The sequence below is a fragment of the Muscardinus avellanarius genome (genome assembly GCF_963383645.1).
Source record: "Muscardinus avellanarius genome assembly, chromosome: 11".
Classification (NCBI taxonomy): domain Eukaryota; kingdom Metazoa; phylum Chordata; class Mammalia; order Rodentia; family Gliridae; genus Muscardinus; species Muscardinus avellanarius.
In genome coordinates, this window is record NC_137797.1 from 41,020,807 (window position 1) to 41,035,430 (window position 14,624).

The following is a 14,624-nucleotide window of genomic DNA, read 5'->3' on the forward strand; positions in this document are numbered from 1 at the left end:
TAACCAAGGAGTCCACCATGGAACCCAGATCACTCTGTTCCCAATGCAAGGCCCTTTCCTGCAGGACTGGCTCTGTTAAGGGCTTGATGGCTTGATTAAGGAGTGACACTAAATTTTAGTGACTAAGATGAAGCTGCATTTTTTAACTTTAGCTGTAGTAGGCCTAGTACGGGGATGATAGCAATTGGTGGGTATGCACATGGTGGGGTTGCGGGGAGTGGGATGGGGGAGGCAGATGGGTGGCACCTTCTCAGCCCCCGGAAGGAAATATGGAAAATCAGTGATCCTGACACTCCAAATTAGGAACACTGGCATGAGGCTCTTTGGGGCTTCAGTGTTTGCAGAATGTCCTAGGTTGGGAGAGGATGGCCGGCAGGCACAGCATGCATCTTAAAAGCACCGATCACAGCAGATCACTGTTGGTAAGGCTTCCCTGTTATCTCAACTGCATCAGTGAAACCTACCACTCAAAAATTAACACACAGATTAAAAAATCTCATTTTCTAGGAATATGTTTCCAGGCAGTCTTGTTCTGTTTTCAAACCTCCAGAGCTCATGTCTGTGCTCCTGAAGAGAACTGTGTCCATGTGTCCATGGTGTAATGTATTTGTATGTGCATGTCTGTGTGGCAGGTGTGTAATGTGTGTGTTGTGCGTGTTTGTGTGGCAGGGGAGGGGGGTTCAGGTCTTTATCTCAGCCATGATCTGGGTTTTTTTGTTCTTCCTTTGGATGCCAGAACATCAAGGGTTGAGTAGTGTTACTAGGAAGCATTACAACTGAGATGTAGTAGCTGATTTGATTCCAGTTTTAGTCCTCACATCTGAATGGTGGGCTGAGATCAAACGAATGTTAGATGCGTGAATATCTGATGGCTGGTGCTGATTGTTTTCTAAAGCTGGTGCTCATTTTTGGTTTTCTGCCTCCTCACTCCCTACTCCAGGCCTCTGCTAACAGGTTGCATTCTCCACTTCCACAGTTTAAAAACTTTTTTATATTAATAACCGCTGTCACAGGATAAAAACATGTGTAATTATATGCGCTTTTTTCCCCATTAACCTTGTTGCTCTTTGCCGGCGTTGGATTATTCAATGATTTTCCTCTCTCAAGTTCCCTGGCATTATGTATGCTCCTATGAAGTGAATTTCCAGCACACTGGTCCTTCCCTTTATGAAGTGTGACAGCGGGTGGGGCTGAGAAGAAACCTTTTGCATGAATAACTAATGATCTTTGGTAATTAGCATATCAATTGTATGTATGGAAATGATGCTGCTTAATTACTTGAGGGTGATTAAAAGCAGTGGATTCACCTACGGTGTTTTAAGCATATTTCCAAGAAGCTCCACAGGCTATTAATCTATTTAGTAAACTATTATTTCTTATATAATGCAAAGAAAACTTCTATCTACTCCAAAGCCACAGTTGTATTTTTGCTGCTGCCATTGTTGTCCTTGAGCATCTGAAGTGTAAAAGCAAGAGTGTCACAGAGGAAATCAGAAAGGGACCTTTGCTGGACTCTTTGGGCATACCAAGCATTTTTTTCAAATGCTTTGTGCATATTAGTTAACACTCCTAATTTTGCTATATAGTAAGTACTCTATGATACCCACTTTATAGATGAGAAAATTGAGGCTTGGAAACATTAGCAGCTTGTTTTAGATTCACATAACTGCAAATAAAAAAGCTCCAATATGCCCGTTAGGCAGTACGGGCTCTTTAGCTTGATAGGAAAAATACCATGTATACACACGTACATCTATATGCATATATGTACTATACAATATGAATATGTAATATCTATATTATATGTGTATACCATATGCAATGTAATATATAAGTAGATAGATAAGTAGGCAGATAACAAGATGCTTTATTCATTGACTAGGTATTTATTGAGCTCATAATACACACTGGCATAGAAAGCGATAATTAAGATTCACCCTGTCCTTGGACAGTCGACTTGCAGCAGAATGATTGTGGCTTGATAAATGATAGTACACTGAGACAGATTTTAGCATTTAGGCAAGAACAAAAGGACTCTGAGAGTGCATTAGCATATTGTTCCCAAGGAATAAATGCGATACTTTTTATACACTTGCCACTTTTTTTAAGCAAAAGGTAATACATTTAGAACAGGAAAATTAACATATTTGAGAAAAGATATGGATCAAAAAATCACGAAGTTCTTTTCTGAATATATCCTGTAGCTGGTTTAGAAATATTGATTTCATGAATCAATACCAACTTAGCAAAACTGTTTTTTGTTTTTGTTTTTGACCAAAATTGTTGAATATAGAACTATACCAGAGCAGATTTATAAGATTTTCTTCATCAGACCAACACTTTTTCCCTCAGTAACATATGAGAAAAACTCTTGAAATGGCATTTACTGTTTGGATGGGTGACGGTCCAAAGAAGGGTGTCAAAACCTGAATCTGCCCTTCGGTGACTGACTAGTGTGTTAGCCAGCCTTGCATTGCTGTGACCAAAAACCCTGACAAGAACAACTTAGAGGAGGAAAGAATGATTTGGCTCCTGGTTTCAGAGGTTCAGTCCATGGCTGGCTAACTCCAAGGCAGAAACATCATGGTAACAGAACCTGGAGGAAGGAAGCTGCTCAGCTCTTTGCAGCGAGAAGCCGAGGGGAAGAGAAAGGAAAAGGCCTGGGATAGAGTCTTGAAGGCCATGCCCCAGCAACCCATTTCCTCCAGCAGTGCCACACAGTTGAACCTTGCTGCATTAGGGACCAGGCTTTCCACACATGGGCTTTGGGTGACCATTTCAGATCCAAACCATAAGAGCTGGAAAGATCAAAATTTCACACATAGTCCCACAGTTCTAGATCATGTTGCTGATTTTTGATATGACAAGTCTAAAAACAGCCTAGGTATCTCTACTTAAAAAAGTCTTTTTTTCAGTTGATCTCTGAAAATACAGGTTTTAAAATGTCTGATCTAAGAAAATCACCATGAATCAGAAAAGCCACCTGTGAAATATTTACTTTTTCTTTATTGTATTCCTTTTTTTTTTTTTTTTTTTTTTTGGTGGTACTGGGGTTCCTGGAAATCCTTCTACCTCCGAACTACATTCCCAGACACCTATTTTTTATATTTTTATTTGGAAACAGGGTCTCTTAAGCCAGCACGGCTGGCTTCCAACCTGTCCTTCTGTCTCCGCCTCCCAAACTCCGGGATTACAAGTGTGCGCCACCCCACCAAGCTGTTGTATTCTTTTAGGTTGTGGATTGGTATGGATTGGCTTAGGCTCTAGGAATAGATAGATCTTAGTTAATGTGTCTGTTCTACCTACTACCTGGGGACTTAGAACAATTGCTTAACTTTTCCATTATCTTTCTTATACATTTATTGTGAGAATTTTTTTTCTTATTGAAGCTCATTTTTTCTTTTATTTTTATTTTTATTTTTTCTTTTATTTATTTTTTTAATTTTTTTTATTGGTGCATTATATTCATTCAACTTATTGGGGTAAAAAACTTGTGTGTACAAACATGTACTCATCGCTGATTTAACCCCTACCCAAATCCCACCCCATTCCCTCTCCGTCCCTCCCTCCCTTGCTTGGCTTAGTGATTGACTTCGATATGTTTAAGTATATTGTGTGCTTTAGAGATTTTCCTCTTCCCCCCTCCTTTCTCCTCCTTTAGGTTGTCTTGTTTGCTCCTCTTTTCTCCCTAACTCTCACATATTAGGAAAGCATCTGATTTCTTATTTTTTGTGCCTGACTAATCTCACTTAGCATAATGTCCTCCAGTTCCATCCATTTCCCTGAAAATGACGTAATTGAGTTTTTTTTGATGACTGAGTAAAATTCCATTGTGTACATATCCCACAGTTTTGTAATCCATTCATCTGTTGATGGACATCTTGGCTGGTTCCATAGTTTGGCTATGGTGAATTGGGCAGCTATGAACATAGATATACATGCATTAGTTTGGTAGTTTGGTTTCTTTTCTTTTGGGTAGATACCCAACAGTGGTATTGCTGGATCAAATGGTAAGTTTGTTCCCATTCTTCTGAGGATTCTCCATACTGTTTTCCAAAGTGGTTGCACTAATTTGCAATCCCACCAACAATGTCTTAGAGTTCCCACTTCTCCACATCCTTGTCAGCATCTGTTGTTGTTTGTGTTTTGAATGATGGCCATTCTAGTTGGAGTTAGGTGAAATCTCAGGGTAGTTTTGATTTGCATCTCTCTGATTGCCAGTGATGTTGAGCATTTTTTCATGCATTTATTGGCCATTTGAATTTCTTCTTTTGTGAAGTATCCATTTTGTTATTGGATGCTTTGTTTTCTTAGTGTTGAGTTTCTTGAGTTCTCTGTATATTCTAGATATTAGTCCTCTATCAGTGGTGTAGGTGGCAAAAATCTTCTCCAATTCTGTTGGCTCTCGATTGAGGTTCTTGATAGTTTCCTTTGCTGAACAGAAGCTCTTCAGTTTCATGTAATCCCATGTATTGATTATCCTTTTAATTTTTTGTGCCTTTGGGGTCTTGTTGAGGAAATGTTTGTCTGTGCCTATGTGTTGTAGTGTTGGACCTATGCCCTCTTCAAGGAGCTTCAAAGTCTCTGGTTTAATTTCCAAGTCTTTGATCCATCGTGAGTTGACTTTTGTACAGGGTGAAAAAGTGGGATTAACATCCAATTTTCTGCATATGGTTAACCAGTTTTGCCAACACCATTTGTTGAAGAGGCTATCTTTTTTCCAGTGTATGTTTTTGGCCCCTTTTTCAAAAATCAATTGGCTAAAGTGTGTGGACTTGTTTCTGGGTCTTCTATTCTGCTCCATTGGTCTATATATCTGTTCTTTTGCCAGTACCATGTTGTTTTATTACAATGGCTTTGTAGTATAGTTTAAAGTCAGGTATTGTGATTCCTCCTGTGTGGTGTTTGTTGCTGAGAACTACCTTGGCTGTTCTGGGCTTTTTGTTATTCCAGATAAATTTAAGGACTGATATTTCTATGTCTGTGAGGAATGATCTTGGTAGTTTAATGGGCATTGCATTAAATAGGTAGATCACTTTTGGGAGGATGGCCATTTTAATGATATTTATTCTGCCAATCCATGAACATGGAAGATCTTTCCACCTTCTAAGTTCTTCTTCGATTTCTTTTTTCAGTGTTTTATAATTTTCTTTGTAGAGATCTTTTACCTCCTTGGTCAAGTTTATTCCTAGGTATTTTACTTTTTTGTGGGAGATCCTGAGTGGAAGTGTTTTCTGAATTTCTTTTTCAGTGGGTTTATGGTTGGTGTACAGTAAAGCTTCTGATTTTTTAAGATTGATTTTGTATCCAGATACCTTGCTGAATTTGTTGATCAGTTCTATAAGCCTTTTGGTTGAGTTTGTTGGGTTTTCTAAATAAAGTATCATGTCATCTGCAAATAGTGAAAGCTTAAGTTCTTCTTTTCCTATTTGTACTCCTTTGATTTCCTTTTCTTGCCTTATTGCTCTGGCTAGAGTCTCTAGTACTATATTGAAGAGAAGTGGTGATAGTGGACATCCTTGTCTCGTTCCAGTTTTTATTACATGTAATACATGTAAAGCAACTAGCCTTGCACTAAATAAATGCTCTATAAGTGTGGGAATATATATACAAATACATTTATATGTATAAACATACATACTCAAATAATATTAAAACATCTTAATAGAAAGAAAACTATCATACGAACAAAATGGTCTGGCTGAACAACCTAATTTTATACCCTTGAAGAGAATTTAGCCTTTTATTGTTTCATGGAACATGTCAGAGATTTGGGTTACAATAATGATGTGATGTGTCTGCAGATGTCTTATCCTATACTCTGCATTAATTTCAAGATTAAGAAATCATGTTTGGATAAGACAGGTTTCTGTTATCCTGAAAACTTCAAAGGTTATTATTTCATCAGCAACCATGTGGCTTACCCTTTGAAAGGCAGCTGAATAAATGCTCATGGGATAGAAAATTAAATACTTTTTAATTTTAATAAATTTGTACAGACCAAAAAAAAGAGAACAAAAAATATAATAATCACCATTATTTCTGTGTGAAAAGAGTATGTCTCTGGCTATGCTGGGCCTTTTCAAAGCTGAGACCCATAACCCACCAACACTGAGCCCTTCAGGTAATCTCATGCTGTTCCTTCTTCACTAGCCAACTCTCACCTTTCACCCAGGAGTTCGCAGATCCTTTCCTTGCCATTAGTTCCTATCCTTTTACTTGACCTGCTGTGCATTTCATTTCTCTCTTAGTTGTCCTAGAAAAGCAGTATAGCATTGTTGAAAAAAGCAGTCATTAATAATAATGAATTCTAGTCTAGTCTTGAGAGTAACAAATGTATATAATAGGCTAGATCCCAGACACTCTTTGTTTCTTTGTGAATTACGACACAAGGAGATAAATGAGATTAGTTTCTAATGGCCTTTTCAGGTATAATAGTTGAGTTTCTGAGCTACTTAATTGCACTGAGATATTATAACTTAATTGCTTTGATATCCTTTGCTCCCTGATAACATCATCAGACTCTTAATCCAAAGGAATGGCTGATATCACTTAGGAGTGCCATATGCATATGATTGGCTCTAGGTATGTCTGGAGTAACCAAGAGGCATGGCCAACTCTTGGCTGTCCAACAAAGTATTTAAGCAACTTATTCAGTCAGGAGGATGTCCCTGTAACCCCCACCTAGATAAATCTACATAAAGACCTTAGCATAGGCCATCTGGCAACTGATGGTGCACAGATATTAAGATTACTTCTTAGTGCAGTCATCTCTTCTATCTGAGGTCTAGCCAGTATACAATAGAACTCTCAATGGGCATGGTAGCACTGCCTCTAATCCTAGTACTTGGGAGGCTGAGATAGGAGGATCACAGGTTCAAGGCGAGCCTCAGCAAGTTTGGCAGACATTGTTTTAAATTTTTAAAAAAATGAAAAGGGCTAGGAATATAATGAGAGATAGAATGCCTTTGGCTCCATCCTCAGTGCCTCTCCTCTCACAAATGTAACTCTATTATAGAAGGAAGGGCACATATACACAATTTTGTATGCCATGAGATCCAAATTATCTTTTATTAGAAAGAATTCTCAATCAACAAGGATGTGGACATTTTGATATCTCACATTATGTAGAATAGATAAACCACTGAAAGGTCACAGTGCCACCATGTGTAAAGTTTATTCACTTACCAACCACTGATTTGCTAAGCTCCCACCCAATCAACTTACGTCAAAGCATCCTAGAGATTGCTAAAAAAAAAAAAAACAAGCACCCGTCTAGTCAGTAGCTGACCTACTTTTTCTTTTTCCTCAGTGTCCTAACTGAAGATACTTATCTTTAAATATTAACACTACAGGAGATCCACTTCTTATGGTTTTATATATGTTTAGTATTTTATTTGCTTATATTTATGAATTTTGAAAACAGGAAAAAATAATTAACTCCTTTTTGTGTTGGTTTTCACAGGTAGTTTTTTTTTTAAAGAATTAACAGTAATAAAAATATAACAAATAGAAATATTTCCAGAACAGGCATATCCATTTTTATCTTAGTGCATTTTAGTTCAGTTCAATGAATTTTCATGGCCATGTGTGATTTATGTAAATTTTTTTATTAAGGTTCTCTCTCTCATGCTGGATGTGATAGTGCATGCTTATAATCCCAATACTTGAGAAGTGGAGACAGGAGGATCTCAGGTTTAAAGACAATCTCAGCTACTTAGGCCTTCCACAACTTAGTGAAACCCTATTTTAAAATGAAGAATAACGCCAGACGTGGTGGCACACACTTGTAATCCCAGCATTTAGGAGACGGAGATAGGAGGATCCAGGTCCGTGGACAGCCTCAGCTACTCAGTGAGGCCCTTTGCTATTCAGTGAGATCCTGTTTCAAAATAAAGAATAAAAAATAGGGCTGGGGGTGTAGCTCACAGGTATAATGTCCCTTGGTTCAAAATCCCCAGTACCACACACAAAGAAAGAAAGAAAGAGAGGAAGGAAGGAAGGAAGGAAGGAATAAAGAAAGAAAGAAAAAAAGAAAGATGAAGGAAGGAAGGAAGGGAAAAAAGAAAGAAAAAATAGGTCTGGAGATATAGATCAAAGGTAAAATACCCCTGGATTAAATCCCCAGTAAAACACACACACACACACACACACACACACACACGCACGCACGCACGCACGCGCACACACATGCACGCACGCGCGCCCACACACACACGCACACACACACCAACACACACACCAACGTGAACACACCACCCACATAGAGTTTCTCTCTCTCCTCTTTCTTTTAGGACCACACTTTGTTCAAAATATTTCCCAGGTGGCTAGCTTACTTTTGAACCTTCTTCATCACCCTTTGCTTTTTTAATAAAATCCAACTTTCACCAGATGTCCACTGGAAAGCCTTATGTTAAATTAATTAATGCTAACAACTTTCTCAAATTACAACAGGTATACTAAAACTTCAAGCAAGTGACTGAAACCTAGAAGTATAGAATTTCATGTTTTAAATGGAAGGGGGTGTTTAAAATTGGAAACCCTTCCAGGACTCCTCAAGTCATCTAAGAACCACATTCTCTTTCTTTGTGGAAAGCGGTTGCTACATATTTTCAGTAATTAGTCAGATTTGAGTTAATTGTTATAGGGGACAATTTCTAAACTTTTATATATGGCTTTGATAAAAATAACTATTTACAGATAATTTATCACATTTCATAATATGTCTTAAATATTTAGCAAGAAACAAGGTGTACTTTCTTAAGGCTATGAATTAGATCAAATCAGAAGCAGAAATAAATGCTAAACCTTCAAGTTTCCAGAAATACCTAATAAGTATTTGTACATCAATATATATGCCCTAATTGAGCAGATATTTTGGCCTCTTTTTATTCATGAAATAACATTTTCATAGAAAGGTAGTCTGCTTTTTTATTTTTACCTACAAAGAGAAAGAAAGAAGATAAAACTATTGTATCCTTATTAAAATGTTATCCTGAGAAACTGAAAGTACTCCAGAGATAAATAATCAGCATAAGCTCTCAAAATTATCACCAGATTCAATAGAAAAAAAGAGTGGCATTTAGAACAATCTTTAAGATTCAGGAAATTCTTCTGAAAAACAAATTTAAAAACAAAATTAAGGACTATTTGAAATTAATTCTGCAAGCATGCTTATATTACTTAAAATGTGTCTTTTAAACTCACCTCTTAGCTCCCATTATACTGACTAATTGTTTAATTTGTATATTTTAATAAAGTATTTTCAACAGTAAAAATGAATGCCTGGGGTGCAGCTCAGATCCCATATAATGGTTCTGTACTCTGGTGTGGAAGAAAAAGAAGCAGGTGAGCCAGAGACCTATTGATTCTGCTGGATTCCAAAGAGAGAGAAGCTGAGCCAATGTCTACACCAGGGATAAAGCTTCAGGGCCACAATTCTGACTATGCAGACCATGGAGTCTTCTTTTTGTAAATTGCTGTGTGGAGGAGGATCACCTTGATAGTTCCAGAGGGCTGAGCTTGGGGCATGCTGGCCACATTTCTCCCTGCCATGAGTGCCCCGTGGCCCCTGCCTTAGTGCCCAGGCCCTCCTGTGTCAAATCCGAATGGCAGGCACCGTGCCTAAATGGGGATAATGGGCCTCTCCAGGCCTGCCCTAGAATCTCCAACCCTATTAAATAAAAACAATCAGAATAAAAGCCAGAAAGAAGTCTGGAGAGTAATCAACTGGCCTAGAAAACGAGCGAACCATTGTTATTAAAACATAGAAACATGTAAATTTTAGTATTAAAAAGAAAATCAGAGAAGAGTACCCTAAATTCACCCAGATTTCCTTAGGAAGGAAAATTCCATACAGCAGCAGATCATCTTGGGACAAATTACAGAGAAATCACAAGCACACTGGAAACAGTTTAGATTGTATAATACTGTTACAGCTCTCTTCTGTCTTTCATGTTCATATAAAGAATTTGGTAGAATGTAATTCGTAGGATAAGTGGTTAATAAAAGTTTGTTAAGTGACTATGCCAATCTTTAATGAATAATTAAAAGAATGAATTCATCAAGGTACAGGCTTACTTTCTTAGACTTCAACCACAGATAAAAATTCACAGATACCTAATAGCTGTGTAGAATTCTTGGCTTTCTGTTTCATCCGAACATGAAGGAATGGTTATATAAGTTGCCTCCATGGCTCACTGTGGCCAATTTTAAAAGCCTTATGATCTGCTCAGTATTCCAACAACTGACAATTGGTGTTCTGACAAGCTACCACTGATGACTCCGTTGCTAAATTCAACCCTTTTCTTTCTCAAGTCACACCCACCTTTCTGAAGCAAGTGATTGAATGGAATATAATCCTTTAAGTTTCAAAACCTATATAATGGTACTAATTATGAAACTCAAGTTATACTTGAAGTGAACTTAAGACTGTTCTCCTGTCGCTCAATTGGATGTCTACTTCGGACTCAAGTGGACTCAATTGGAGTCCCCCTCTTCTTTTTGGGATGTGAAGTACAATCTCAGCCCATTGAGGCTGGCCTTCTCTGCCACCCAGGACCACGCGCAGGTGTTCTGGTGATCTTTAAGTCCACCTCATTCTCTGTCTGTCATGTCACACAGTCACTTTTCCTCTGACCTTTTCTAAAGATACTAGGCAAAAAGGACGTCACACTTGAATCTTGTCAAGTGAGAGTCATGTCATCTGCCCTGGGAACTAGCTCAGAGGGCTAGGAGGCAGAGTCTTCTTTATTTATAGAGTCCCATAAAATCCGATTACAACTTTCTTCCTTTTTGTTTCTTACTCTCACAACCTAGAGAGTCTTTAGAAGGTTAGATAACAAAGCAGCTTTGTAGTCACCTGGAGTAAGCTTAGTGTTCTCACCCACTGTCTACTCTACGACAAGATGTTCAAAAGATCTTTTGAAACTCAAAAGCCAAGAAGCTATTTATTTATTGCTTTCCTTTAGATAAAACTTACAGGTATGTATACACATCTGATGTATCATAAGTAAATTTCTCTGAAAAAGCAAAGTTATTCGCTAAAAAGAGCTACTCAGTGAATAATAATCGTGGTCTTCTGAAAAACAGTTCCCATTTTTGTTAAATTATTAGCAGTTTATGAAAGTCCCATCTATCCACATCCTTATCCATATGCTGTATTTTAAACTTTTAAGTTAATTTTGGCTTAAAATGTAATATTTTGCATTCATTTAAACTATTAGGGAAATTGAACATCTTCTGGATTTCAAGACCATAATATTTTTTACTATTTGTCTATGCATGTCACTTATTTATTTTGCTTAGATCTTTATTGACTTTTTAAGAGCTCTTCCTATGGAAAGGATCAATTGATTGATTCATATATTGCTAGAATTTTTCTGGTTCGTTATTTACCTTTTTAAATTGTTTGCAGTGTTGAAACTTGAAATTTTAAAATCTGATTTTATGACTTTTCGCTTTGTTATTTTTATCTAATATTCCTTTTTCCATTGCAAGATGGTGTATATCCACCTTTGTTTTATTTCAGTTGTCTTATGATTTTATTTTATATTGATATTTTAAATAATATATTTAGCATAGAGTATGAGTATGGGGTTTCTGTTATATTATATTATTTAATTATTGTTTATCCCAGCATCATTATTTAATAATCTTCTCCTATGATCTATTTTCCACATTTATCATATACTAAAGTTTTATATATGATGGCTCTCCTTTTGGATTCTCTTATATATTCTACTATATTATATCAATCATAGCTACTTGAATCATTATAAGTTCTTAATAAATTCACTAACTGAATAGGAAAAGTCAGCATTACTACATTTTTTTCAAATTGTTCTTTAAAGACTGCAATAATAACAGCCAGGCATGGTGGTGCATGTTTGTAACTCTTATACGTGTGAGGCTGAGACAGGAGGTTCACAAGTTGGAAGACAGCCTGCATAACTTAGCAAGGCTCTCAGCAATTTAGTGAGACTGCTTCCAAATTAAAAAATGAATAAATAAAAATAAAAATAGGGATCAGGATGTAGCTTGGAGGTAGAATGCTCCTGTGTTCAATCTCCAGCACCACACACACACACAAAAAGACAAAATAAATTTTAAAAAACCCCAAAGACTGTATTTACTCTTCCAGATAATATTGATATCCTTATGTTACCATTCTCAATGTTAGCATTATCATTTAGGTCTTCTCTATTTTTCACCCTCACAATTTGAATGCCATGCAATCAATTCTGTACCCTAAAGTAGCCCAAATCAGCTAGTTTCAGCTGTGAACATAATAAATGATAGTGATCCCACTTACCATCCTTCTTGAACTTTCAAACTTTGGAGTTCTACTAAGCTACTAACTTGAGGATAGTCTCTTGGAAAGAACAGCGAAGCTCCCCCTTCACGAAATCCCTTGTCTTTTCAGAGTGTGGAAGGAGAGCACCACGAGAAAGCTGTGGAGCTCCTCAAGGCTGCCAAGGACAGCGTGAAGTTGGTGGTCCGGTATACTCCCAAAGTCCTGGAAGAAATGGAGGCTCGCTTTGAAAAGCTCCGGACAGCCCGGCGTCGGCAGCAGCAGCAATTGCTCATTCAGCAGCAGCAACAACAACAGCAGCAACAAACACAGCAGAACCACATGTCATAGGTGAGAAGCGCCTTATTCCATAGGAGGAAGGTCCCTCCTGTATTATGAAAATTTGTTTGTTTTGCCAGGCGTGGTGGCACATGCCTATAAAGCCAGTATTGGGGGAAGCTGAGACAAGAGGATCACAGTTTTAAGACCAAACTGAGAAACTTAAACCATTTTGGAAAATAAATAATAAAAAAGGATGGAATATAGCCTGAAAGTAGAAAGCCCATAGGTTCAATCCTCAAACACCTCCACCATCTGCCCAGTTTTTTTGGTTGTTGTTGTTGTTGTTGTTGTTGTGAAACAGAAACATTACATTTAATAGCCCAAACATAAACAAAAAGACAGTGATCTAAAATAATGTAAACAGGAGAGTTACTTAATCTGCAAGTCAGCCACTTTCTCAACCAATGTAAGATATTTTGGAAAATAATAAAGATCCTGGCACGGTGGTGCAGGCTTCTAATCCCAGAATTTGGGAGGCTGAGACAGGAGGACCGCAGTTTTAGTGAGGTCCTTTGCAACTCAGTGAGACTTGTCTCAAAATAAAGAATAAAAATAGGTCTGGGCTGGGCTACATCCCTAATTCTGTAAGAAAAAAAGAAAGAAAGAAAGAAAAAGAAAGGAAAGAAAGGAAAAAATACAGATCCTAGAATGTCTTTATACAAATTAGGAAAATATAGCCTCTGTGCTACCCAGTTTTATGTGGTAAGAGTGTGAGCTGGGTCCAAGTCCTCACTCATCCCTTGCCCAGAGGCCTTTACAAAGTGTAAAAACTGTACAACCATATAGCATATAGCACTGATCTTCCCAAGGTCTCCTTTAGAATACTAACCCACAACTTACTGGAAAACTGTACCATCCCAAAGAATAAAGTAGAGATCTGCCACTCCTCATGATCTAAGAGCTTTTGAAGTTCTTTTTAGTTACTCATATAAAATATGTCTAACATTCTCCTTCCTTCTTCCAAATTCTACTTGGTGACAAAGAATGCTAAATGAAGCCTTGCTGTGTATTTTGAAAAAAATATAGGGAAAAAAAGTGTTAATATTAAGAGCTGCCTCTTTGAAGTATCCCCTATGTGGTTAGGCCCTTATTATACATTATCCCTAATTCTGGGGGTGGGGGGAGAGAAATCTTTCAAGTAAAGTATCATCACATTATCATCACATCCTTCCTTTCCTTTTTATTCTTTGGGTAACCAATCTAAATCTGCAATGGCTTTGGTGGATTCCCCATAACCACACTTACAAGTAGCAAAGGATTATTTTTATTCTTGTGCCACCAGTTATTACATCTGCCCATATCAGATGTTCTAAAGTTATAAAAAATTTTTCCTATTTCCAAATAGAAATTAAGAAAGGCTGAGGGTATTAGCTTGGAGGTAAAATGCCTCTGTGTTCAATTTCTAGTAACACACACACATACACACACACACACACACACACACACGTTATAGAGCAGCCAAGTCTTTATTAGCTGACCGGTGACTACACTCCAGGGTGTTTAGTCCTGAGTGCAGCCCCAAGCCATTTCTCAGGGCTTCTTTTATACATCAAAATCACAAGCCCAGGAGTAAAGAGTTTAGCTTAAAGATATTGACAACTCCCAATAGTTTCCTTCAGTGGGTGTGCAAGTCAAGCAGAAAGTACAGAAATCAGGACAGCATTGTGCAGGAGCTCAACAACTCATGTCAGTCCCTTCTATTGTCCACTTTTTGATTGTTTTAAGGATAGAAAGTTCCTCTGTTTCTTTGCAGCTACAAACTGAGCAAGAGTTAGAGAAGCCAAACAGGCAGTTGTGTGTGACTAGCAAGGTACCTGGTAACCCTTTTCTCAGGCTGAGAAACATTAGTGCCTTGGGGTCACCTAGGGTAACATCATGGCATTACTGAAACTAAGACCCAGGCTCACTTTAACACACACACATACACACACACACACACACACACACACACACACACACACGCATGTATGAACAAACATTAATAAATGCT

The 14,624-nt window shown here is 37.6% G+C and overlaps 1 protein-coding gene across 1 annotated transcript in view; it reads left to right on the plus strand.

Moving 5' to 3' along the window:
- The window catches only part of LIN7A (lin-7 homolog A, crumbs cell polarity complex component), a gene marked incomplete at both ends in the record, with an annotated part of 153,593 nt that extends 140,950 nt beyond the window's left edge, over positions 1 to 12,643 (plus strand). Inside the window, one exon of the mRNA XM_080705496.1 lies at positions 12,425 to 12,643. Coding sequence (XP_080561622.1) covers positions 12,425 to 12,643 — 219 coding nt within the window. The remainder of the gene's footprint in view (positions 1 to 12,424) is intronic.
- Positions 12,644 to 14,624: the final 1,981 nt, after the last annotated feature.